The following is a 26,406-nucleotide window of genomic DNA, read 5'->3' on the forward strand; positions in this document are numbered from 1 at the left end:
GTGCCCTAGCTCCGGGTCACACCCCCTCTGGAATGCCCCGTCTCGTAAGGCTCACCAATCGTCGTGACACTTTGGGGGCCTTGTCAGGTGGCTACCTAGCTATAGCTTCTTGTCCCAGCGCCAGCGGTTATGCTTCCTGTGATTTATATACACACAAACTGGCCCGCAACGATGGGATCAGGCCATCGACCAAAGACTCGCTCTCTAGTATAGTCTCACTCTCGCTCTCATCCCACTCCTCTTCTCGGGGGGAACGGCAGAGGCTGTTATATAGACAGACGCCCCTTGGTTGGGGCCCGTGAGCCCAGGGAAAGCCCGCAACGGGGATAATAAAGTGATACGCGAGCCTACTAGAGGCATTGTCTCGCTCCAGCTGCAACCTGCCTGGTACCTAAACCCTTCAAATCGCTTCAAGAAATTTTCACAAAAAAAGGAGATCCACATCCTCACCGGTGAAGCACAAGTTGCCCACGTCCCGTCAGGTCAGGCCGAGAGGGGCCAAGTTTTCAATCGGGGGAGGCTTCAACGACGTGGGGAAAGGGACGGAAAATATACACATGCCACTATGACACGTCGCCAGCATGAATGACGGGCATCAAGAAAAATGAAAAAGAAAGGGGACAAAAAGATTCGTGAAATGAGAAAAAACTCTAATAAAAAAAACTCTAAAAAAAAAAACTTCCTCATCCCTTCGATCGCGTCCGGTTCCCACACAGCAGCCCACTTCACTGGACGTAGGCTGGCTCCGACTCCAGCTTCCAAGACCGTAGACGAGAAATCAAAAACATCAGATCATACGGTGTATCCGTCCGTACAGGGACAATGACAAGCCGAATCGGTGATCTGAGAGCCACGGGAAATTTCCCCCGCTCCCTGCTTCCCAGCAAGCGGGCCGCGGAACGACGGCGGGCGGATACGATCTGTCTCTTTCACAAAGTGAGATTTATGTGCGTGCGGTGTGAACAAGCCCAGTCGGGGGGAAAGGGAAGACTGTGACCACCGTTCCATCGGAAACGGGAAAGCCCAGCATTTCGTCGCTCCGAGATCGAACCATTGTCTGACCAGGTCAGGACGACACTTTTCCCCTCCGACGACGGCCACGGGAAAAAAGAGAGACAAGAGAATGCCGATTGCGGATGAAACGGGGCCAGCCCAGACGACGTGAGGAGGGTCAATGTTGGAAAACGAGGAAGGGAAAAAAATAAAATTGCCTCTCTTTACGAATGCCCAACAAAAAAACCTCTCAGGCGGCCCGTGTCGATTTGCAAATCCGGTTGCCCCATTTGCAATTGCTGACATGAACGGCAACAGCACGAGGCAATTACAATGCGGCGAGGGCATCTCCCCGATTGGTAACGAGTCTGGACCGGTCTTGCAAGCTGCTGTGATTCGGCCTGATGTTGGTTAATAGTCAACCGAGGGTGGATGAAACGAGAGCCCGTCCAAGATTCGACGACGTGTGGTCGTGTCAATCTGTGACTGGCAATGAAAATCCTGACGCATTTCTCGGCAGTTGGCTCTTTCCCGTTGTCTACCTTGACGCGGCACGGCATTGAAGCTTCGTCAAAAGCTGCCACGCTGCTTGGACAGGAATAGAGAAGGGAGGGTCCCAATGTTTGAACCTCGTTTGCTGTTAGCCTGTGGCCGCCCAGGAAAGCTTTGGTTCGCCTCAACCCCTTGTCCCTTCCGTCCCGGAAACTTTCGACGCAATTGCCTTTGGACGGGTTCTCGCCAAATGTGCCCTGCGTTCACGTAAGGTGCGGGAAAGGTGCGGGTATCCTTCAGAGATGTTCCTTGCAACGATGCCGGACACGGGACGAGGCACGGCACAAGTTTGTCTCAGGCTCCTCAACCCAGCAGCAGTAGCCCAGACAGCACGAACAATGACACCTGGGACAACGGATCGGTTCGCTGCTCTTCCTGTCAGCGTTTCCGCTGATGATGCTTGGCCACCAAGCGTCCGACCATGCCGTGTGTCACGGGCCTGCGCAGTCTTGTTCCCAGGGACCTGGGATGCCGTGCTCTTGGCGGATCAGTCCAGACTGAAAGATGAAACCGGTGTTCGTAAGGTGAGAGGAGCAAATAAGCTTGACGTCATTGTCGGCTTGTCGTGGTTCAAGGGAGAAGTTGTATTACGTGAGCCGGCTTATGGCTCTTGACGATGGGGCGTGGCCGCCGAGCGGACGAGAGAGAGTTCCAGCTTTCGGGCCTGCATCTACCCGAGTTCGAAAAGCACCGATGAGAACAGAATCTTTCGTCTGGTGCTAGACAATAGCCACCATGCTTCCATTCAATCAGATATTACCTAAACTGACCGTCCACTTGTGAGGTATGCGGGTGAGACGGCCCCTGCCTCGTTGCAAGAGAGTGCTGTTACCGCAGCACCCGTCTGTATGGTTGGACGGCAAAATATGTCTGGTGCTCATGCTACAGCGAGTAAAACGGATTTGTTCAATAGAGACTGACTGAAAAAGGGCCGATCGCCGTGATACGTGTTCAAGTGCATATAGTCGCTGTGCAGAAAAGGATGTGTCAGAGGCGTAAAACAGATAGCGCTGCGGTGGCTTGAAATGCAGGCGATACAATGGTACAACATGCGGTTTGAGGTGCCATGGTGGTTCGACTGGAGACCTCCGGGCTGTTATTGAATGCCGTTGGCGCTCTGAGGTACAGAAGCGTTGGAGCACAACTGACGCGAGCCGACGAAACCCGCCTCGGATATGAAGAACTAGTTGTGACTAGAGGTGTACCTAGACGAAGACCACTCGGCGTATAACGAAGCAAAACTTTATTTTGTTTTGTTTGTTGTTATTGTCTCTTGGTACATGTCTCTGGAACGACTCACTATTCAATGTAAAACAGAACGGGTAGTAAAGCAACGAGGGCACAGAGCGGGCATAACGATCAAGAACAAAAGTACCTAGACCATGGCCGGGCGCACAGAGACCAGACACCATGGACCGATCGATCCGTTGCCCTCTCCGAAGGGAGACGGAGGGAAAAGAAGATTCAGAGGCTGATCCATGCTGTGAAAATTTGCATCTCTGTTCCAACCCTGAAGTGTGCCGTAAAGCGAGGGCGAGGCCGCCAGGGAAAAGGGGTGTCAAAACGCAGAATGGCTGGTTTGACGAGTTGCAGTTGAAGGAATGAGTCTCTGTAGCCACTCCCCCAACAAACTCGCAGAGAGATGGAGGCATAACCGACTGGTCGTATCAAACGCTGCCAACACCGTCACAATGTACCGTGTCCAAAGTGGAAGTCGTCGTCCAGTTGGCTATTGTGCAAACTGCTGCTGCTTCAGAGGCGGAGGGAGAGGCGTAAGCTGCAGATGAAAGGCGAAGGCACACTTGTGGCCCTCATGCCTACTTCTTGGCCGGCATGATCGTGAGGCATTATCTTCCTATCGGGTTATTTGGCAATTCCAATTCGTGAAGGCAACCTAATGTGAACAGATAGAGGCGAACTGAAGGCGAACTGAGGCAATTGTGAGTGGCTCGGCGCTGACAGAGAGGTCTGTCTGTCACACAAAGTCTGCAAAGAGACAGAAACGGCTGGCAGGCGTCGGTTAAGGTAGTGATAGGTCGTCTTGCGTGAATAATATCCGGGAGCTAGAGCTGAGGTGTTGTGCAGAATGGACTTGAACAAAGGTACTCCCTGCTCTGCACTCTACAGCAAGCAGGACGCAGGCCCTTTCTGCGCGAAGCACGCCTTCAGGCGAGCGCTGAGATGCGGACGCCTCTTCTGCTGGAAATTCACATCTTGAATTGGAGCCCTGTTCTGGCCACTTACAGCTGGCGAGACGCCTGAGCAAGCCGCCCTGTCCCCAGACTTCCCACCTGGCCTCAGTAGGGCGCCTCTGGTGCTGGAGGGTTCCATAGTAGCACCATCGCTTCCCCTGGGCCGCCACACCCTTTGCTCAAGGATGTCAGAGCTGGTCGCAATTTGGACTGGGCTGTAACATCCTTGGCCTTTCTCTACCATCGGCGCTTGCCAATAGCGGCTGCCTCGACGGCTGCTGGTGGGTGTCGACTTTTGAGTGAAAATGCACGACTGAACGGATTGAGGAGTCACGGAGTGAGTGTCGAGGTTAGCGTTCGGGCGGCCCTCGACACCCCACGGATTCGGTCCAGGTTCAGGGCCCAGGTCCAGCCAATCCAGTCCATTGACTCCAGTCCTCCAGCCAGACCCCTCGGTCCTTGGAAAAAAAAAATTTCCTCGAGGGCTCCGGATATCGGGGGTGGTGGTTCATGGAGACCGAGAGGGCCATGGTAATAAGCAAACCAGCTCCGAGATGAGGAGCAGTTGCTGATGATGTGCACATCATTGGTCTGAGCGGCGGTAGCAAACAGCTAATTTGAAAGGCTACCCCAGTGCCACAATGCCCTTTCTTTCACTTTTTGCTCGCCGCCCCCTCGGCTAAAGGTAGGTAGCTTCGTTGCTGTTCTCAGTCTCTCCTGTCCGTATCCGAAGCGCCATGCACCGTACCAGGCGCGGAGGGGTGGGTGGTAGTCGTCTGTTGGAAATGGTCAGATTGCGGCTACAACCGAGATTCCATCGCACATGAAAAGAGGCTCTCGCAACTTGGCGGGGGTCCTCCTGTCAAATGCGTCTCCTCCCGAGTCCCCTCCCTTTCTTGTGGATCGTGGATCTGAGTGGGAAAAGAGGGTTCGGGTTCGAAAGCCGCCTCCATGGTAATCCATTTCGGCTCGAGCTGCGTCAGAGGACGACGGGGCAGAAGGAAGGCATGTTTTCTCGCGCGGCTCACGTCATGGCGGTCATGTGGGCGGCATTGTCGTTGTTTACGGGTCCCCTGCTTTCTGCAAAGGATAGAAAAAAAAAATATTGAATTGACGACGGATGCCGCCGTATGGATGCGCAGGCGTGTGCGTGTGCGTGTGCGTGTTTGGCGGGGAATTGTCCTGCCAGGGGGGGCCCGGCGGTGCGTATTCGCCCTTTTTGGGATTTGACATCGGGCATAGCTGCTGGTGAGAGGTGGTGCCTGTGCGCTGCGGTGCTCGGAGACATGGGCCACTCCGGGAGCGAGAGACGAGAGACGTCGTGGCGACTGTGACTTGGTGGATGGATGACAGGCAGGACGGACTGCTGAAAGCATCTCATCTTTCTTCGCTTGCTCAATCTTGGTGCGAGATTGCGAACTGTGCGCCATCGAGATGACCTCCACCAGTGGGACAGTAGCCATGCATTGTTATGTTTTGCGTGCTTGCGCAGGTGCGAGTAATATTTTGGACGTGTCGTTGAAAGCCATGGTCACATAGGGTAGGCGCAGGTTTCATCCCCTCGTACGCAGTTGCTCGATGACTAAGATGGCTAATGCTTGGCGCCTGCCTGACCTGACCTCAACCTGGAAGGTACCTTCTTTCCGTTGCCTCAACTCAGCTGTACAAAGGTACCTACTCTATAAGGCAGGAAGGGGAAGGGGGCACGGGGGAGGAGGAAACGAACAAGGCGACGGATGAACAAGAAAGGAAAAAGCAATGGAAGGTAAGGTACCTTGGACCGGAAAGCAAGGTATCCCATCCCGTAAGGCTCTGGAAATTCCCATTGAGAAAATTCGGAGTGGAAAAGTGCAATGCGTGCCCGACATTGATGGCACGCCGCCGCACGCACTGCCTCTTCCAATCGTACCATGCGTTTGCCAATTCCATCATCTCTCACTTTCTTGCTAGCAAGATTCGCTTTTCGCCTCGTCAAGAGTCAAGAACTCCAAAAAGGATTGGAAACACGTGTACGGCTATCCGTATCTGTGTGTGTCTCCAGTTCCTGTCCTTTTGCGCCCTGCCTGGCTGCCTTTCCTTGGACTTTTTTGGGGGGGCCCCTGAGCTGCACGTTGTCAACGTGGGCAATTGAGCCGTTGTCAAAAGTCTGCAATGACTGAAAAAAAAGAAAAGTGAAAAAAAAAAAAACCAGCCTTCGTCAATCAGCCGCCTACCCACCAACCAACCAACCACCCTTACCCAAAGTCTCCATTAATCATTAGTTATGTGTTCCCGAATTGTGCGCCGTGTCCGACCCCCGTTCGCTGTCCCCTCGCAGTCTATGGTATGTTTGGCAACTTCCGAGCGAACAAAAATAATCTTGGCGTGGGATCCTGGCCAAAAATTTCACCAACTTTTCCTCCCTTCGGACCAAACTCCATAGCACCTGGGCCAGGGGCTCCTAAAGCGTAATGGGTGATTCTGAACTTTCCGGCACTATGACGACTTTTCCCGCAGACCCACAGCTCTGTCGCGAGTGCTCCAGAAGTGTATGTGAATTGTGCTGGCATGGACAGAGTTAGAGTCATCGTTGATTGCAGTCATCAGTCACCCACCCCCATGCAGACAGACAACAAGCAGTAGGAAGAAATTCTTGTCAAACTTTGAACTGGTCTTGATATTTTTTTTTTTGGTTCCATCTCAATCTGGCGGTGCTAGTCCATTCCTCTCTGGAATCTCCGCTACCCAGTTGATCCGTCACTTTGATAATGCCTAATGTTTATACCAGTCCAAGCTGCCATCAGAGGTCATTCACCTCGAGGCTTCCGTCCAATGCTTGGGTCTTTACCCAACTTTTGTCGTGATGTAGGAGCCCTTTCTGCTCTCGTGGCAGGCTACCCTCCACGTCCAATCCCGTGGTGAGATGTAATGAAGCCAAAGGTGATCTCCTCAATCCCTCAGTGCCATGCTTGTAAACAACCCTTGGTCACAAGCCCCTAATGTCGTGGTACAATCCCGGTGTTCCCCATTGTTGCGCCCTGATGTGATTGAAGCAGGTGTCCTGCCAAGCCAGGTTACTCCCCGTAGTTGACCCAAACTTTTTTTATAATGCAGTACTCCGATTGTAATGCCCGTTTTGTTACAACAAAGTCGAACCCAAAGAAAAAAGAAAGAATCGGTGTGCCGATGGTGTATCGAGTAAACTGAGTTGCGTGCTGTGCTGGAAAAAGGAAAAGATGCCGCTCATGGAGTGGCTAAGGGTATATTGAACAGTGTGTAGTAGAAGTGGTCGTGTTTGATTTAGGCCGATCGTCGACGCTGGAGTCTCGCTTGGTCGAAGGACACGGCGTAGGCTTGAAGCTCCCTCTTGGCCTTCTCAGAAAGTTGGCTGGCATCGGTGTTTGACGATGTTGTGCTCTGCATTGAGCATAGGCTGGAGTTGGAACTCGAAGTGGTCAGGGTGCGGCGGGTGGTGGTAGGTGCCCTCGAGGAAGAGAGGTAGGATTGTCTGGCGGGATTGCTGCCGTAGGGTTGAGCGTTGGTGAAGTCGTAGGCGGGAGAGAGGTAAAAGTTGTTAGACTGCTGCCTTGAGGAAGTCCAAGGGTAGGAGGGAGTGTTCAAGCCGGGCGAGCTGGCAACTGAGCTGGGTGTAGATGTCTTCTCGAAGTCGGCGAGGCGGCAGTGTTCGGAGCAGTAGGCAGTACCGTCGGTCTGCTTGTCGCAGCCAAGGCAGAACTCGGGAGTCCAGAGGTCGAAGGCGGCCATTGCGTCTGAATGTGTGTTGTGTAGTTGTTTGAGTTTGGTGTTTGTCTGTTGAGCAGAACCGAGTCGAGAGTCGACTAGTGTTCAGGTCTGGTCTGTGGTGGACTGGAGGAGGTAGTTGGTGTGTTTGTACGTGGACAAGATGTGGTGATGAGTGTGGTTGATGGCAGTTGTTTAAAGAGTTGGACGGGTTGCAGTCGATATATGAACAGAACTGGAAGCCACAAGCAAGAGAGTGAGCCACGAACAAATGCCGGAGGAGAAGATGAGTGAAGTCGAATGATGAGAGAAAGAGAAGTGGATCGAGGTGTGGAAAGAGGTCGGCTCATATGTATCTATCCTCGAAGCACAGCCTGCCACCAGTGGAGGAGCACGCCCAAGACAAGGCCTATGGTGCATACCAAGTACCTGGGCTGGCATGAGTGAGTGCAAAGATACTTGGAAGTGGATGAAGAGAGCGACAAGACACCCACCCACCACACAAACATGCACACACAAGCACAAGGGCAGGAAGTGGCCGCTAGTGTGCAGGTCCGGGGTGGAGATGGCAAGATGGAGATGGAGGGCAGAGAGAGAGCAAGGATGGCATTGGCAATCTGATGGGCTGAGCCAGGACCCCACTTCCAGTACCCTGCAGCAGATAGCGCCCACTGAAGGAGAGAAGGGGGTGTGTGGGAGGGAAAGGCATAGGTAGGGGCGTGGAGGGGTGGGTGGGAGCAAGGCCAGGCGGGAGTGAGTGAGGGAAAGAGGGGTGGTGGATGGTGGGTAAGAGAGAGGGGAGGGGAGCAAGATGGGCGAGATTGGCAGATGGGGGGGGAGAGAGAGAGAGAGAGAGAGAGAGAGAGAGGAGTCACAGAGTTGCAAAGTCACAGAGTGTGAGAGAGAGATTTGTTAGGGGAGAAGGGGAGGGAAGGAAAAAGAGTACGTACTTCGTACCCATCTTCGGGAGGGCAGGGGAAAAGGAGCAGGGGACCATCCAGCAGACATGGGCGTGTGATGATTTCCTCTGAAAATTTTCTGCGTCAAAGGCGACAATTGTGCTCACTGCTCAAAGTTTGAGGGGCATGAGCGAGGTGTGTGGATGGCTGGATAGAGAGGGGGTGCAGAAACATAATTCATCAGCGTGGAGTCGAATTGTGAAGAAGATGGAAGTGCAGAGAAAGCGGGGCAGCAGTGGGACGAAGCATTCGTACTTTGCTAGTTGAAACTGGGCGGCGAGATACTTGGTCTTGTCTGCTCTGTTGCTGCTCTTGCGTTATCTGCTAACTTCCTGAGGATGCGACGGTCCCAAGACAGGCCAGCCAGAGAGAGCCAACTGTCGACGATGACGCCACAGGGCGTGTGGACATCCGAGAACTGCATAACGCAGCAACCCAAGGCAGGCCGCAGTCCACCTAAGGTACGCCTACTCCGTAGCACCTAGGTATCCGTCTAGCTGTGTGGGCAGCAGCTCAGAGTGGATACAAATGGCGTGGGCAGCAAGAAGGCAGCCGATATCTATACCTCTTTCCCTTGTATCGCGGCATCGCCAGGCACGGGTCTGCCCGCTTATGACAGTGATGCAGCGGATTGTGCAATGGAAGACTACCTCAGGCATGAGTACAGATGGCTGCTGCAGACGCTGAACCGAAGCTGCTCGTTCTGAGCCAGTGAGAATCGTCTGGGTGGATACCAAGAATCCATAATGCGCTAGCATTGTTTCGGCCTAGTGGATGCGGGTGCCATTGGCCCAAGCTTGTCTCTGGTCGTTCCTTCACGCCCATGGTGCTGTCCCAACTCCCAACTCCCACCAAGAAAACTGGTCCACTTTCTCCGTCTTTTCCTTGCCCAGGTTCAAACCCATGATCGACACCCACGCCCTCCCAATTGATGCTAGCACAGCTCGACCCCGGCCTCTTTCAAGGAGCAGTCCGGTGTTTGGTCAGATCCAGAGCTGCACTGTCGTCTCTTTTCTTCCTGTCTTGCTTGCTGCCGCCAGAGACATTGGTAGCAGCAGCACACCACCACCCGTACCAACATCGCCAGTATTCGTGCTTCGTACTCCTTACCCTGCATAGGATTCTGGCCACCCTCGGACGACTCAAGAGAAGAATATGTTGAATTGGGTGGTTAATCAGAAGTGCATCTGCGACTGGACCGCAACTTACACAGTCGGCCTCAAAGCTCAGCACACCCAGAGCTCGATCCCGTTCAACGCCACTCTACACAAGCAGTACGCCCCGGGAGCTGGCTGGACCAGTCTAGATCGCGGTTGTTCCCTACTCGCCTGGGCGAGCCCGGACTAGGAGGAGCCAGGAGATGAAGAAAGAAAAGAAAAAGAAAAAAAAAACTCTTCAACCTCAATCCCCCTATCGGTACCCCAACAGTCTTCGAATCCCTACATCCTCCGTGCCTGTCACCATCAGCTTCCTCACAATTTTCGTCGTCGCTAGTATCATGTCCTCTAAAAACACATGGACGCAACGGGTGTCAGCCCAAGATCATGAGAAATCAAATCAGCCCGTTGTCGAATGATATGAGGCATGGAGCCGCGTGGGGGGTTGGTATCCGCAAAAATAGCGACAGCGGCCGTCCCCTTCTCCATGCTCCACTTCACTCTGTGACTCTCTAGAGACTGGAGAACTTTCCTCGAGCGGCAGAGCGGCAGCAAAGAGAGGCCAACGGCGATGGCAACACACCACACGCCGGGCCAAGATAGACTGCCATTGAATACTACGATGGCGGTAGCCTGTGGGGACGGCAAACTCGACATTGGCAGTCCGGCACGAATGGTCCCTTCAAAATTCAGACAACTGATGGATGCTGGTGCAACCAACCAACTAAGCACCACCTTGACGTTTTCGTGTGTCTCTGCTTCTGCAGCGGCCTCTTTTCGTGTCTCGCCAGTTCTGTCTCAAGACGACTCCCCTCTCCTAGCCCACCACAACCACGTAACGACAATGGCAACTGATCGACCCTGCTGCAGCAAGTGGGCGAGGGTAAGGGGAGGGACAGAGACACAGAGACCAGGTGAAAAGCCGTCGTGCTCCTCATTGGCCGCCAGCCAAATTGGGCAGATCCAACGCCAATTTCAACACCATCCTGTCGTGGAGTGGCGTCAGAGCGAAAACCTGGGGTTCACCATCGTTATCCATCCATCCCAGCACGCAATTGAGATTTCGTTGCGCCCTAGGAGTATTGCGAGATACCCGTCGTGCCGTCGTCGGCTTTCGTTGTCAACAAGAGGGCTGTATCCTGGTTTCGAGAGTTTCGACACAATCCTCATGACCGCCTCTACCCAGGTGAACCTGGCATGACAACCAAACGTTATTTCGCAACGGACGACTCCAAGTCCGTCCATGGGTCTACTCAAACTCCCAGTAAATACGAAATGATATCCGTACTGTGGCATCACAACACCCCGAAGCTATGTCACCCTCGATCGGCTGGTCTGCGTACTGCCATCATCGTCTGTTTCCCTAGCCCATTCATCTGCGTTACAGACACTGCGAAACATGCTGTCTTCCTAGCTCATGCGGACCAAAGAACTACACTAGTGCAGCTTGGGAGCAATCCCAAGCTCTTGCAAAAGCCCGAGTACGCCCCCATGATGCACTCTCTTCCTCAAGCAATAACTATGGAGCCCTTCCGTCAGGGATATCGGAGATCTTGTGCTTCAACAATCCCGATGTCCCCACCCTAGGCCGACGGTACGGCAGGAGTAGTCCCGCCGAGAGAAGTCTGGAGGCTGCAGTGTCACGATTCTGCTGTGTGGTGCACTATGACACTATCCGTGACGACGGACGCGTGGAGATTCAATGGTGGTGACATAAGGAGGAAGCTCGTCACATCAACTGTCTCTCTAAAAGCTCCTATCGTCTGCAGCCGCCATTCGCCGTCGATATCTCCGTTGAGGTCCTCCGTGGTCGTCCATCCATGCAGTTGGAATTTGCTGCGGGCCAAGAGCGGCTAAACCAGTTTGGCCACCACCCGCATACGTTCTGAGGCGGGGGAGGAGAAACAGGCTCACAACGTTGAACAAATCAGCGTCACAACATGCCTCCCCACACTAACACCATACCTCCCGAGTCGACCGATGGCATAGTAGGCCGTCCAGGTTGCCCACCTGACCACCCGTACTGACGCCTTCGCCCAAACATGCATTCTGCGGTCCTTTATGCAGCTTCTGCATCACGGATTGTTGCAGGACCTAACCCTGGAGCGGGTTCCCCTATGGATCAGACGAGTTCGTCGCCTTCGTCACTTTGGGGGGACTGACGTCTTACGATGACCCGCGGCCGTCAAAGAGACCACCTCAGGAGCCTCACGAGCATTCAGTTCCGGAGAGACTGGATCTACGGACCACCTACACTAGCAACCCAGTGGGAGAGGCGAAGCTTTGGGTCGTTCAACCACAACCTTCAACGCCGAAAGCCAATCAAGGCCGACGAACAGGACGATCCATCCCGCCATCTTTGCGATTGTCGCCGTGATCGTCCTTCGAGTGCCGGCCGCTCTTTCGACAAGGCTGCCGCGGGTATCTTATTAAAGCGATGATCCAAATAGCAACGGCGATTGCGATCACGAAATTATTGTCTCTGGCAATAGCAGAGAGACAAGAACCCCATGACTCCTATTAGCTTGGTTTCAACGTAGCGGCACCCTTCAGATAAGCCATCTCTTTATGCACACAGCCAATCATGCAGCTTGCTTCGACCTCGCCGAGACCCTTCTTCCAGGAACTGGCACACTCCTCAGAGACATTGTCAGGATGATCATTTAATCCGCCGCCCGCTGATATCTGCATCAGGTTCCTGGGCCTCTCCAACCACCAACCCACTCATATCCGGGAGGTTGTGGGGTTGGGTGCAACCAACCTTGCGTGTCCCGACGGCTCAGCGATTTGGCGTGGGATTCTGAGGGTGAAGGCGAGCCCTAGACTTATCAGTACGCGTGTGGCGTGGGCTACGTCTGCTCAGCGCCCGCACGAGATAGTGCTGCTTCGCCCACAAGTGGGACGCATACAAGCGCCAAGTCATCTCAACCTAGAGCGAGCGAAGAGACACCTGGGAGGCGAGAGTTTTCGCTCATACGGAGAAGGGCCCCTCGCCAGGATTTTGGAGTCGGCTGTCGACCAAGTCCTTCTCGTGGCCTAGACAAGACGCGGCAACTGCGTCAAACTCATTCGGAGAGAGCGACCATGAGATAGCATCGGCTTTGTCGGCATCCGTTAAGTGCAGCAAACAGCACGAAGACGAGATCCTGCCAAATCTGCCACAGACACCTTTAAACCTCTGAAGGCGGGAGCCTCGGACTTGGCTTAGATGAAGAAAGCAATAGAGTTCGATCGAGTTGCGGCCGGGATGGAGGGCTAGGGACAAAAGGATTCGCACTGGCTCCCGTCTAACGCCGTTGGTACGCGCTGAGGCGAGAACCAGTCGCGCCAGCCTCAAGCCAAACAATTGCAGTATTGGTGAACTGGTGCGCTTATCTGCTTCTTGATTATGGGATGGGTCAATCCAAGGATGATCAAGACGAACAACCGCGGAAACCAGATCAACCACAACCCCCACACCTGCGGCAAGCACTCGATGAAGAACCCACAGCGTCATTGTCCCGATATTCTGCCTCCTGGAGATGCCGTGGCCCGTTGCTCTATGCTGAAGAAGAGGACAGTCTCGATTGAGCCATGTTCCGAGCATTATTTCGGTCGGATCCGGCGAAATGGGGGGGGGGGGGGGGGGGGGCAGATGAGGGTCTTCAGTTATTTCAATGCACGCCGATGATCCCGCAATATCCCGTACTAGCCCTTATCTCACAAACCCTTTGCGACGGCCACCGGATGAAGCTGCGACATCGAGCACAGAGTACGGAGGATAGCTACATATCGTCATCCCTCATGCCGAGAACCAGTTTTGACATCGATGCCGCACCGCATCTCCAAAGTCGAGACTAAAGAAGGCATTGCCGTGTTCCTGACACGGGCCATGCGCGAGAACAAGGACTAGCCCTGCTCCGCCCGCAAAGGAGGACTGGGGATAAGGTGGAGGTCAAAGAAGGCGTGTTCGGATCATGTCCATCTTTGTCTGTCTCCAGAGGTCGACTATCGCAAAGACTTCACCTGGGTTCCTGACCCATGAATGCGAGCCGCTGCTTATCTCTTGTTGTGGTCCCAAGACTCGGCCCGTTAGATTTTTCGACGATGCCAGGTGGATCGAGTGCGACAACCAGACTGCCAGACTGCAGTCCTTGAGGACGACGCAGATACCTGACATCTCAAGCAAGGAAAGTCCCGAGCTCTGAGCGAATCTACCCAGCTGTCATGTCACCTGGGCTAGCATGGCATCGAGACCTGTTGTCGTCGATACGGATACGTCAAGCACGATGACAACTACTTGCCGCTGGAATTCTCCAGAACACCCCCAATGTCTCACAGTCACCCCCGTGACACCGTTCTTTTCCAAGCTGAGATCTTCTTAGTAGTTACCCGCAGCTTATTGGACGAGTCGAAAACTACATCTTGATTACCAACGCCAGGTCTAGCCTTGTTTGGTACGACGGAGACGTAGGACCTTCAGTTCAGCAGAAATCGTGTTATTGAAGCGCAACCGGTAAACGACGAAGGCGCCACTAATGAACGAGGGCTGCCTCGCTAAGTGCGGGCGCGTTTTGGAAGCCATCACGGCGTCGGCCGATCGTTGTGTGACAGCAATGCACGTAATTGTAGAAGCACCAGCGAGACCCCCCAATGCTTCGACCAGACGTCGAGCCGCGCTGTTCTTCCTCAAGTCGCTGGATCTAGCTGCGAATTTGCGTGCTTGCCATGACTGCGGCCGCGTCGACTCTGGCCACGTACGGAAACCCCGTACCTTGCAGCAAATTGCCTCCCTCCTCGAAGCACCGCTGTAACATACAGAAAGATTCCATCTCATCCGATATCATTAGTGGGGCGCGGCACGTACTTTACTGGACGGGCAGATTGAGTTCACCAGGCCTGAAGGAGCACGGCAAGATTCAAGTCCCCGAACCCCTGAGCTCAGGAGCAGAGTTGCCGGCTAACGAAGTGAAAAATTCCAGGGTCCGGGACGCAGAATTCCACAGCTCAACGATGTCGAAGTGTGAGTCAATGAAGCAAGCCCCTGTAGGCGTTGAGGGATAGGCAAAAAAATCTGCAATACTCGAGCCGCCAACGTTACCGACATCCTCTGCCTTGGACCAAATCAGGTGTGGTCTCCGGAAAGCACAGAGCACGTTATTTACACACAGACACCATTCTGGGTTTGATTCGATCTTGGCTACCATGTAAGCGCGATCGTTGTTCGCGGCCTCTGCTCTCCCCATGTCAGCAACTGGGCATGCGCTGTCTTAGAGTCACCCCTCTGTCGTGCTCAGCGTCCCCCACGCTCTCGCGCTCTATGGAGTACGGGGTACGGATATAGTATTTCCCTTTGCTTTAAAAAAATAAATTTCAACCCTTGACGAGAAGACTGACCAATCCATGCCCTGGTCCAATCGATATACTGGAGCTGCAGTGTAACTACACTACGGATACACAGCGTCAGGAGTTTGTGCGAAGAAAATGGCCGACTGGCGAGAGCGACGGGAGTAGCAGGGGAGGCCTGTCCATTCAAGTCCTCTGCTATAGCCCGTGTTCGGACAGCCGTGTCAACCAGTTGGAAAAGAAGCGGCGGAGAGACGCAAAGCGGCTCAAGGCCAGACGTCTTGCAGCCCCTTTCGCAACTCGAGTCCACCCCGGCTTCACGAGAATCATACCTACACAGCAGTCTCAGACATTTGCTGTTGACGTTATTACAACTTCGTGTCTTGTTTGAGCAACAGGGTCGGAGGTTGTGTCTTAATGACGGTGGACACCTGCAGGGCTCCAGTCTCGATGATTTCCCTTGGAGGAACCGGCGAGCATCGCGCTGAGGTGAGCGTCCGCGCCGCCACGGTGAGGATTGTGCTGAATGCAGCAAGGCGCAAGTGGTGCCAACCCACGCATGATGAAAATCCCAATGGTGAGGAACACAGGCGGGAGAGCCCTCAAGCGAAGGACCGCTCTGTTCCCGTTGCCTAACCACTGTACTGGATTCGAAGGCGAGTGGACGGTGGGCTCGGACAAACACGTCCTGCGCCAATAGCAAACATGCGCAACAGGCATGCTCGCGCCATAGCGACGAGCATGTTGGTGTTTGTCGGTTTGCTCGACGGTGTCAGACGCCTCTTGTCTGCCTCTTCACCTCATTTCGGGGGCGATTAAGTCCCCTTGATTGGCTCATGACGATCCCCTGTATCGATTGAAATCAGATGGTATCCGTATGTTGGCCCATCATTTTTCATCATGGACAAGAAGCACACAAGCAAGTCGGTTTACCGGTTTACCGAATGACCCCAGATGCCTTCAAGCCAACCAACCCCCCATGCAGCCATGTATGTATATGTATGTCCCTTGCCTTTCCCTCCTAACTCAGATAATTATTGCTTTTTCCCCAGTGGTCGTGCGGCGTAGGTCACGGAGGAAAAGGGTTTAGACGAGCAACAGCGTGATGTTGCTAAGCCTCGTTTGGACTACACGTCTGAGAAGTGATCTGGTGATGGGGCCCACTATTTGTGTCAAATGGGCCGGTTCAGTGTTGCGTCGAAACGACAATTGTGTTTTTTCTCCGCATTCTTGGTGGCTCTCCTTCATCTCAAACGGGCGGGTCCGTGGGAAACGGCGCAGGCATGGCGAGACAAGCAAAGATGGGAGGGGGTTGTGGTCACACTCTCATGGCTCATGAGCGGCTGACCGGTGGGCATGGATGGCGAAGACAGTCATCATCTATCTGGTCACTACACACTTTCCGTGCACAGTAGTACTGTGGTGATCCAAGTCCCGGACATACTGAGTGAGTGGCACAGTGGCCGGTGATGCAATCGTGTGTTCGGGGGGGGGGGGGGGGGGGGGTTCAATTTGAGACTTGGACGACGAAGTAGCTCGTGTCACGTTATTTCCTCCCCCGCATTCCTGGCGAGATGACGGGTGGAGCCATCCCGACGCATGGCTCGCATCGACCAACAAAGCCAAGCTTGCCCACTTGCTTGAATCCTTGAGGCTTGGATTCCTTCTCGATGCTGTTTCCATAGTAAACCTTTGTTCGTACGGAGTATATCCTTACAGTCCGCTGCCTTTCCGGCCTCGATGCTGAGATGGCCAAGAACCCCAGCAACTGACGATGCATCTCAATTGCTGCTATAGCCCAATTCCGGATACTACCCAAACGAGCTTTGCTGCAACTAGACAGCATGAGGGCGCCCATATCAAATCTACTCCCCGCGACATCGCATGACTGCACGAATTGAACTTGTCTATCCGTAGTCGTTTTTTTTTCTGATATTCGGACGAAAAGCGACACATCAGACGAGGAGTGCAAAGGCCCCTCGATCCATGAATAGCATCACTCCGGGCGTAACGCCACACTATGACTATCCCAAGTCCCTGTCGGCTATTGAAATTTCCCCAAAGCCACCGAAAAAAGAGGTCGAACACCCGTGCCCCCCCCCCCCCCCCCCGTTTCCCGTTTCCCTGTTCCATTCCCTTACCCCAATCTGTCAGGGGGTTAGCTGCAGCAACGGGTGCAACTCTTGTTGGCCTGTTCATAAAATGCAACGCTTATCCAGAAGGAAGCGAGAAGAGGTAGGTTGGTAGTAAGCAACCATGGACAGACACAGAGAGAGACGATGACCGCAACGGGCGACGTGCATATCCGAACATGTCAGGGCCGTTGGCACCGTAAGAATGCAGTTTCTGGTTGAATGGTGAGCATGGTCTAGAGCTGGTGCCTGCCTTGCCTGTCCCCAACCTCGTAAGCGTTGTGTGTTCGTGAGCCTTGGGAACCTGGGGCTTACCTTGCTACAAGGCGATCACGCACCCACCACCCACTGCTTGCTTAGCTAAGTCTCTGGATGGAGCCCGTCGAAGGGGGGAAAGGGAAGGGGGGTCTCTTACAGGCCTCGAGCTGACGGTCGAGTTACAAGTATGATGATGTATCAGCGAGCGAGCACGTCTTCTGGGATGGGCAAGAAGTATTTCGTATTTCGAGCTACCTAGTAAACTTCTCAAGAGTCTGAGAGACTGAGAGTCCTAGAAAGGGGACTGGAGAAGGGACGCGTGGCTTGGCAAACCACCACCACCACCACCACCACCCCCAGCCTAGTCTCTGGACACTATTGTATCCGACAGGACCGACACTGCCGTTCTAGCCCGGCTGCTGCTCAATTCCCAGGGGGTGTGCGGGAAGGGTTAGAGGGTGCTCTGCGACGCTTCGGACAGCGCTTACTTACCTGGCCTGGTCTGGCCTGGGCTTGGGGGAGGGGAGGGCAGAAAACGAAAGGAATTTGGTGCTAGGACTATCTGACGCAACGGTCGTGATAACTGACAAAAGTTGCGGGGTGTCGCGGCGGCGAGCGAGCGGGCGAGCGGGCGGGCGGGCGTTGCGTTTTGTGTGGGGACTCTGCGGGCAGTAAACAAACTTGTCTCGGTCTGCGACGGGACTTGTTGATAGAACACTTTGATATCCCGTAGTTTGGCATTGTGGAACTCTCTCATGCATGGGCTTGAGCCATTGTCGTCAGTTTGATAACTCTGTTATCTATGTCATTTTCACGTTACTCGAAACGTCGAGTCTGTAATGAGGGGCGAGGTTGACCCATTCCCTCTCTCTCTCTCTCTCTCTCTCTCTCACTGTGTCAACATGCTTGGGCGAGAGGGGGTTCGGATTTGGTGTTACACGAATGGCACCCGCAAGTCCTGACTGTTTCTGGGCAGGCAGGCAAAAGGCCATGATGGGTTTGGTGAGAGCTCGGGAAGCTCGTAACCCTCGCATCGCAGTTGGTCCGTGATACCCTGGCGGCGCCCTCCGATAGCTGTCAACTTGGAGGAGGGCGAGAGAGTGTTGCAGAGAGGCCTAGAACTGACAACACCGGCGAGTATCCAATCATTGGCTACTTCATCATTAGTTCTTAGCCTGCCGGTGGTCGTGCTATACGTCCATATTATCTCACAAATTGTTGGAGTTACGCAAGAGTTGACTGACTGACCTGCATTTGCCTGCCCCGGCGACGAAATGAAACTTGAAAGTGAGGTTGGGGTAGTAGGATCGTAGGGTCGTAGCGGGCGAAAAAGGAGTACGTGCCTTTTGGTTCCGTCTCAACCGCCTAGGTCTAATCAGCTGCACCTATTTCGAAGACTATGCCTCTGAAATCGAGAAGGGCTTTGCAATGTCTCGGAAACATCGTGATAGTCGACACCATCTCGCCGGTCATCCTCTACATCCCGTCTCTTTCGCCTTGTCGGCTGCGCATGTTACGTAACCTGCCTTGATCGACTGCTGGTGTGAAGCTAGACATCTACAACTTCACAAGTGGCATGTGTTGCATTTCGCTTCTGCTATAGAGGTATATTCTGCCCATTCTTTTCAAACGGCCTAGGCATTAAGACGCCGTTGGCCTCGTAAGTCTCAGCTTTCTTCTTCTTCTTCTTGCTTGGGCGTGTTTTCTCCTCTCGTGGCGAAAGGTCAAGCATTCTCTCTCTCTCTCTCAGTAGCGTACAATAAGAAAAGAAGCATGAACGAGACCATCCTCACTCCTCCTCCAAGTCTCCGTCGACCCATTCCACCTCACCCCTTGCTTCAAAACCACGCCGATATGCAGACAACCAAGTGCTTAGACTGTAAATCGAAAAAGCAGGAGGGAAATGACACGTCCAACGCCACCAAGCACCATCGCCGGTCGACGAGAGTAAGAAAGTCCGCCCCAAACGAAGCTTCAGCTTTGTCTTGAACCAGCTATTCTGCCCACGGCGCCATGTGGCCTGTTCCCCCTTCCTCCTCCCACGCTCTGTCCCAAAGGAGAGGCACGCATCTGTGATGGGATGCACGAGTGTGCAGATTCCCGGCCACCATCATCGAACTCCAACCATCGACACCACTGTCGTCCCATTTCTAGGTAGGGAGGAGGTTGAGGAGGGGAGGGGGAGACTAGACCTTACAGACGCCCTCGCGTCGGGCTTGCCTCCCACACTTCTGCACCAGTCTGGTGTGTGGTGGTTGCGACCCCCCTCCATGTCAACTGCGCAGCCATCGTCGACCAGTCAGTCACTCACTCGACGCCAAACATTCAACAGCCCATCTTGCCTCCCAAGCCAGGTAGGGTAGGGGTCATTTCCCTCTGCGTCCGCCTCCTCTTCCATCCCCTTCTCCTCCTCGCCACCCAGGCCTATGTAGGGGCAAAAGTACACACAGTAGACGCTCAGGGTAGACTCCTTCCCACACTCACGTCCACATCCAGCCGTTCCGCGCTCGTGGGCTCCCCTCTCTGGCCTGGGGCTGTCCCAACTTGGACCATTGAAGGTGTGGCCTGCATCAGACCGGGCTGACCGGACCACACCGTGAGCAAGAAAGGCGCAGGAAGAAGGGGGCTGATGGCAAGGCAGGCGGCTTATGTGTGCTGGTGGTTTCTCATACCCACCTCTTTGAGAAACGATAGAACCGATTTTTTGGCTCACCTGGCCATGAACCCTCGTCCTCCTGATGGAGCAGAAACTTTCTTGCTCTCAGCCTGCTTGTTTTTCGCAAAACGCAACCACCATCTCTCACCTTCGGGTCAGCCAGCCTCACGGGATATTTCCTATCGCGGAAGACCACCCCTTCCTCCACCTTGATCCATGGACGATGGTTCAGTGTGGGGGGGGGGGGGGGGGGGAAGGTCACCGAGCCAGGTGAGCCGTGAGCTGGTCCAGCCCTGGCGAAGAGGGAGGTCAGTCCCGGTCAGCAGTCCAATGAGAGGCGGTCATCTTCGTTCCTGAGAGTACCTCTCTTCGGCATTTCTTTTTTGCTATTTCGTTTCCTGCCGAATCTGCCAGGGGCATTCCCCTCCGGCTGGGACCAAGGTCAAGGGGGATCGATCCTGGCTAATACAGTCCAGTTCCTCGCTCGAGAGCGGGCGCTGTCGAGCTATTGTTGGTCGGCTTACGGATCACCAACACTGCTTTTCATCATTTTATCTTGAGGCTCATTTCTGCGCTACTGGGGGGTGCCAGTGCCTGTCAGCGAGCTTTCATTGGGGATTCCTTTGAAATTTGGCCCGGATTCCGTCCGCCGAGGGCGTGCGTGCGCGCGCTCTTGCGGCCTGCCTTGCAAGGCCCCGGCCGGACCTAACGGCGAGAAACCACGGAGTTTTTCTTGGGGAGGATCCAATCAATGGAACCCGTCCATCTCCCGAGCCGCCGGGCCTAGACCGTCCGTTCCTACTCTACTTCCCCTGTCGTCTCTCTGCCCCCCCTGTTTCCAAAGGAGACAGGAGTTCGGAGTTTGTTGATCAGTGAAGAAAACCCACCCCTTGAGCTTTTTGTTTCTGACGGACATTAACCGGTTATTTGATACAGATTGCTGATCATGTCCAGATAGGTAGACACGGCTTTGGATTTGTGAGTAGATTGCAGAAGTCCAGAGTCAGGGGCGCGCACAGGGGGCTGCGGGCAAGATACTGGTATGGCAGATGGGAGTTTGCCAAAAAAAAAAAAAAAAAAAAAAAAAATTTGCCCGGGGCCGTCTCGGAGGTGATACATCATACACCACCCCCTTGGCAAGTTGGCACTTTTATGGCGCTCGACTTTTCTGATTCACAACGGCAGTTGGGGGAAAACAAGAATTGAGAATTGGAGAGGAAAAAGAAACCAAGAATTGTGACGGAAACAGCCGGTGAGCGGTCGCACAGACTGCCAATCTTCACCGATGAGGGTCCCCGTCTCCGGGCTTTCTTTTTCCTTCTCTCCACGCCATGCCATGCCATGCCGGCATGTCGCTGGCCGGCAAGGCGAACCTCCGGCGTGGGAGCTGGGCTCCACACCGGTGGGATGTGGAGCGATGGGGGAAGCTTGGGTGCATGGTGCTTTGTGCTTTGTGCTTTGTGCTTGGAAGAGAGGAGAAGATGAAGCTACTGTAATTGGGATTCAGGAAGCAAAAGAACGGGAGGCCGCAGCTTTTCGATTCGGGATAAGGGCATGGCGGCGAGCTGTCTGTCGCGGCGCTTCTTCCTCTCCCTTGCTTTTCGGTCTGCTGAGGATGGGGATGAGGATGGAGCGGACGAGGATGCGGGTGCCCGCGCATCAAACCAGCTCGGCTTGCCTAGCTTGGGGTCGCGCGAGGCCACCGAGGCGTCTTTCAGCTCTGCTGATGATGAGGAGAGGCGGGAGATCGCGTCGAGAATGCCAGCATCCGTGGACCGTGAGGGTTTTGGCGTGATAGCTAACCCTCCGGTGAGCAAGGGTTGCTGCTGCTGCTGCGCTGTGCAGATGGGATAGAGAGAGCTGGATGTGCGTCTCCTAGTGTGAACGCGCGCGAGCGGAGGGACCCGTACACACGTTAGGCTCCACGAATCGACCGGATCGTTTCTTCATGCAGGTCTCATCACGATGAAGGAAGCGTATCTCGGTTAGAGACAGATCGGTCTGGCTGCCGAGTGCCATGTTAGGGAGGAGATCAGCCTCGGAAATGAGTGCAATTCTGACTTTTTGCTAGTGTATTCACAAGTCGATTTTGGGGATGGGCGATGGTCGGTCGGGCCATCTAGATGGCGCCAGGGGTTGAGATCGTACGGGTCATAGATTTCGGGGGTTTTGCTAGGTTTATTTTGTTTGTTGGAGGTCAATTTTCCAAACTTGTCCATGTTGGCGAGTGCGAAGAATTCCCCTCCCCCTTGTCTAGCTGCGGGGGCGATGCTCTTGGAAGCATCACGGTGACGAAACAGCAACAATACCACTGCTGCGGTTCTTGGTTTCTAATCCAGCAAGCGATATGAGCACCTGCCCGTCTGGAAGGCTGCCCATCCTCAATGATTCATGAAGCCATATTGGGAAACCCACGCAATCTCGAAAAGACTGATTCGGGGTTCTTTGCGAGTGAGTGAGTAGCCCCTGATTGCACGCTGGAATCCTGAATTCGGGATGAGCGTTAATGGATGGCGGGAAGGCAAGTTGGCATGTCACACGAACCTGCATTGCGCCGAGTGGCACAAACACATGGCCTGAGGGCAGAGACCTACCCATGGCGTGTCGCTCTGCCTCTCTGCCTGTACGGTTGCGGTTACCCGACAGATGATGCGCCACGATCATGCAATCCTCGACTGTCGGTGCTTCCATCTCCATTATAGATGTGACGTCCCTTCTCGGAGCGAAGACCAGACCGTCGTTGTGTCTCTCGCTGGACCGGCCTTGCATGATCGAGGCCCTAGATCAACCCCTCTCAGGAGATGACGACCATTGGAAGACGGGGTTTGCTCCTGATTGCTGTAAAATCGAGAGGAGGACACTTAGTCGATGACAAGGATGAAACTTTGTGGCCAGATGTCTCTTGGCGCGTGAATCTGGCTACAGGACATGCCTCGTAAGCGATGGAGGGAGGGTCAACGTAGAGGCGGCTCGTTGAGCTATGTACACACTCTGCGAGGAGTGTGAAGTGATCTTGATATCGACCTTGAATAGCTTCGTCCAGCGTGGGGGTTGGGGGTTTGACGATTGCTTACAGCACCGAGGATGTCATGGGAAGGCGAGTTGCAACTGGCTATCTCGGGCTCTCTATCTTTCTTCTTCGTGGCAAAGATAACACTTATTCAGCTTGACTGTGCAGATGCTTGACGGAAGTGTCTACGATGATGACAGGTTACCTCCGGTCGCAAATGCTCGTGAGGGACTTAGAGCTAGCCAGGGTTGCTGTTTCACTTCAGCTGCGTTTATATCGCTTCACAGAGCGGCTGGAGGAGTCTCCCTGGTCACTTCGGATCTCTGATGTCGTCGTCATGAATAGGCTATGGTTTGTGAGCTGGCCAAGGGATAATGGAGCAGTATGGGAAAGCCCTGACTTGATGGGGAGTGGACGAAGATGCAGTAGGAGTCGCCAAAATCGAGAGACATTGTTCAGTTCAACGAGCGGTGTTCGTCGTAGAGGTAGGTTCAATGAGATTACGGATGGAATGACGAAGAGACATGAGAAACACTTCCTGACCACCTTGGCAAGCCTACTTTGCATAATAAACCAAACTCAAGTTTTCATGTGCTTGAAGCAATCGCTCACAAAAGCCTTCTTACACCAGAAGACCCTCTAACAAGCGGATCAGCTGCATACATAGTCATCGCACAACATTAACTCAATTGCAGCATTACCGCTAGGTAGGACACATACGCAGTAAGAATACCTCACGATCGTGCTGTTTAGGAAGGAATGAGCCCAATAGATGTTATTAGTGAATCATCAACTTCGAAAGGGCTAGGCAGAAGGGGCCAACATAGAGATACCAAGGTTGAGCTCTGCCAGTAAATGTTCTTCCATCCTTCTGTATTCTATCACCGAGCTTTTGAACGCGATTGAGGGACCCTCTAGAGGTTGACCTGAGCAGGCTAGGGAGTTGGGGTTGGGTTTTATTGTAGTTCACGGAGACGGACATCAATGGCGTCTCTGAAAATGCGCCTGCCGACGCTAGGCCGGCTGCGATCACTTGAAAAGCAGTTCCATCATGAGTAGGTGAGAGTGTAGTCGGTGCTAGGACAAGACCATATGAGAAGAGGATTCTTAGCTGATACTACAGCTGTGATATGAGGCTCGGTGAGATATGCTAGTCCAGTCTCTGCGCCATGATGGAGACTACCAAGCCAGGAGGAAAAAGAGGTCGATTCCCCATATCCTTCAGCGCAGCTGGCTGACCAATTTCTGGGTTCTAGCCAAGATAGGCGAGGGATAACGATCACGTGTACGTATTGCATATTCATCCCATCTACACAATATACACGGGAAGGAACCCATATATATCCCGTCAACGCCGTTCCTGTCACCAGCCAGCAGGCGCCCGTCTAGGTCGACGGGTCGGGTCAAACTGGCTGGGTGGTGGAGTAGTTTAAGGTCAACAATCAATTACGCCGACAGCCTACTCGACGACAGGTTACGAGTTCGAGTTCGATTCCCAGCGTGAGCACCAAACGTTCCCAGCATGAGCACCAAGAGATGTAACCCCCAGTTCAGCACCGGGGGGGTGAACTCTTTTTTTTACTCCCCTGGGAATAAGAGATCTTGATTTGACAACGGCTAACGTCTAGCTATATTAGAAGACATCCTGTCCGTCTTACTCACGCTCCTCGTTGGAGTCGAAGCCTTTGACTGTCGACTGCGTAGCTACACAAAAAGGTCCGATGAGCCGAAGTAGGTCGACAGGTGGCTATTGGAGGCGGGATTCCGGAAGAAAGCAGTCATCATACGGTGAAACACCTCTGTTCCTTTTTCTCCCATGGTTGATAACAGTGTCAGCCTCATCAACTGGACTTGGACCAAGAACAAGTCCCAGAAAGGCAACTACTGTCTGTCGCTCCTTCCAAGTCTCGGGGAGTCACTCCAGCGTGAGCCCACGAAAGCGGCATCTTGGCACCTTCGGCGACTTGTACCAACAAATTAGCGCCTTGATTGGGCCGAGTGGTAGACGACGTGCCTTTGATACGCGCCAATGTAAGAAGGTTACAAAGCAATATAACCATCATCTGGATAACTGGCCTCTTGTCTGAATCAGACACACGGGCAGGGCAGTACGGGCGGATTACATATACCGGCGAGATGGTAGGTTGAGTGACCCCTTTGAGAGCGATGGTGGCCCCCTACGTGGAGTTGAGCCAGCTTACTTGCCGTGCGCTTCTCACCGTCCAAAGAACTCAGAGAGTTCTCACTTCTGTCTTTAGTCGATTGAAGTCCGTGGACGGCTTCTCCCCCCGCCCTCTCGGACATAACTATACAGCCAGTCCAGCAGAACCGGCCACAAGTGAAACCCCAAGGTCGAGTAACCAGATGGCGCCTCCTGGCTCCAAGCTCATTTCAAGATAGTCACTGGGCACTGCCGTTCCAAGACCCTGAAACGCTGAGTAAATGGGACAAACACCTGGAAACCTTACACCCGGTTAAAGTTGAGAGTAGCCGAGATAGTTGCGAAACCTCACTACAAACGTCGCTAGTTAGCCCTGGCGAAGAGGTTACGCACACGATGGACGCAGTTGAGGTCGCCGACCTCAAAACTGAATCGGAAGCATCAGTAATCTAGTGGGATAACTTTATGTTTGTTTCTCATCAAGAAGCGTCGTGAGCCAGACTGGTGACTGCCATCGGAGGGTTGAAGGACATAAATATCCGTATGAAGAACTCAATCGACCCCGACTACATTTACGGTGGTATCAGAGCCAATGATCATACGTCTGCGCCTCCTCCTAGTTCACTCAACAGCAATGATGGTTCCTCGGGTTGAATACAGGGGGCCGCATCGGCAAGTAAGTTTTTCTTATTCAACATAAGGCTAGTTTAGTTTGACTTGCGCAGGGAAATTGGTGATCGATATTCTGCCCAGCGCTGCCGCAGCCCGTCTTGGTCAAGACAACGCGCGTCTTGAGCCTTGACTCTCGTGCGTTTGACACAACTCGATGACAAACATTGAAGACAAATCATGTGATGTATAATGGGTATACAATTGTCGAAGAACAAAGGGCGCCAGGAAGTCCACCTTATACGAAGAACCCGTCCACAGCTCCTTACTAGTTACCGTCCTCTCGTAGAGCGAGACCGAAGTAGGATGTTGCGGCTCGTGCCAGAGGAACCACAGAGAACAAGCTTCGCCACAATAGTTGTTCTCAAGGGTTCAGGGATACCCGCACCTGCCAAAGCAACTTTAACCGCTGCTCAAATGCTCGCCCGTTAAACGCATTATGCTTTGAAATAAGATGAGGCTCAAGCCGCTATACTCGTAAAGGGGGACTTGCCGCAGGGTAGTTAACCACAGAAAAGAAGCTACCTGACTCGGGAAAGAGACAATTAAAACCTACACGTATTAACCACCGCCCTGGTTTTCCTCACAGTTCCCGTCTCTACGGTTGCAGATCTTTTCTGCT

General features: G+C 53.6%; 5 protein-coding genes across 5 annotated transcripts; 2 read left to right on the forward strand and 3 right to left on the reverse strand.

Annotated features, from left to right (window-relative positions):
• Positions 1-7,016: 7,016 nt before the first annotated feature.
• On the reverse strand, positions 7,017-7,481 carry BDP81DRAFT_447213 (uncharacterized protein; the record flags this gene model as incomplete). Its single annotated transcript, XM_060592157.1, has 1 exon — positions 7,017-7,481. One exon carries the CDS (start codon positions 7,479-7,481, stop codon positions 7,017-7,019), a length of 465 nt encoding a protein of 154 aa, XP_060448143.1.
• Positions 7,482-9,840: 2,359 nt separating this feature from the next.
• BDP81DRAFT_178987 (uncharacterized protein) lies at positions 9,841-11,006 on the forward strand. The gene has a single exon (XM_060582249.1). It carries the CDS (start codon positions 10,145-10,147, stop codon positions 10,772-10,774), a length of 630 nt encoding a protein of 209 aa, XP_060448144.1. The 5' UTR covers positions 9,841-10,144; the 3' UTR covers positions 10,775-11,006.
• Positions 11,007-21,431: 10,425 nt separating this feature from the next.
• Positions 21,432-21,963, reverse strand: BDP81DRAFT_391631 (uncharacterized protein; the record flags this gene model as incomplete). Its single annotated transcript, XM_060587567.1, has 2 exons — positions 21,432-21,781; positions 21,855-21,963. The coding sequence occupies 2 exons, from the start codon at positions 21,961-21,963 to the stop codon at positions 21,432-21,434; spliced, it is 459 nt and encodes a 152-aa protein (XP_060448145.1).
• Positions 21,964-21,983: 20 nt separating this feature from the next.
• BDP81DRAFT_179026 (uncharacterized protein) lies at positions 21,984-22,929 on the reverse strand. The gene has a single exon (XM_060582250.1). It carries the CDS (start codon positions 22,711-22,713, stop codon positions 22,228-22,230), a length of 486 nt encoding a protein of 161 aa, XP_060448146.1. The 5' UTR covers positions 22,714-22,929; the 3' UTR covers positions 21,984-22,227.
• On the forward strand, positions 22,929-23,664 carry BDP81DRAFT_179031 (uncharacterized protein). The gene has a single exon (XM_060582251.1). The coding sequence runs from the start codon at positions 23,145-23,147 to the stop codon at positions 23,595-23,597; it is 453 nt and encodes a 150-aa protein (XP_060448147.1). The 5' UTR covers positions 22,929-23,144; the 3' UTR covers positions 23,598-23,664.
• The last annotated feature ends 2,742 nt before the right edge of the window (positions 23,665-26,406 follow it).

Source organism: Colletotrichum phormii, assembly GCF_030913505.1.
Source record: "Colletotrichum phormii strain CBS 102054 chromosome Unknown BDP81scaffold_5, whole genome shotgun sequence".
Taxonomy (NCBI): Eukaryota; Fungi; Ascomycota; class Sordariomycetes; order Glomerellales; family Glomerellaceae; genus Colletotrichum; species Colletotrichum phormii.

Bases quoted from the DNA above. Each gene is read 5' to 3' on its own strand.
- BDP81DRAFT_178987 (XM_060582249.1), top strand. From the start codon at position 10,145: ATGGCAACACACCACACGCCGGGCCAAGATAGACTGCCATTGAATACT.
- BDP81DRAFT_179026 (XM_060582250.1), bottom strand. From the start codon at position 22,713: ATGCAAGGCCGGTCCAGCGAGAGACACAACGACGGTCTGGTCTTCGCT.
- BDP81DRAFT_179031 (XM_060582251.1), top strand. From the start codon at position 23,145: ATGATGACAGGTTACCTCCGGTCGCAAATGCTCGTGAGGGACTTAGAG.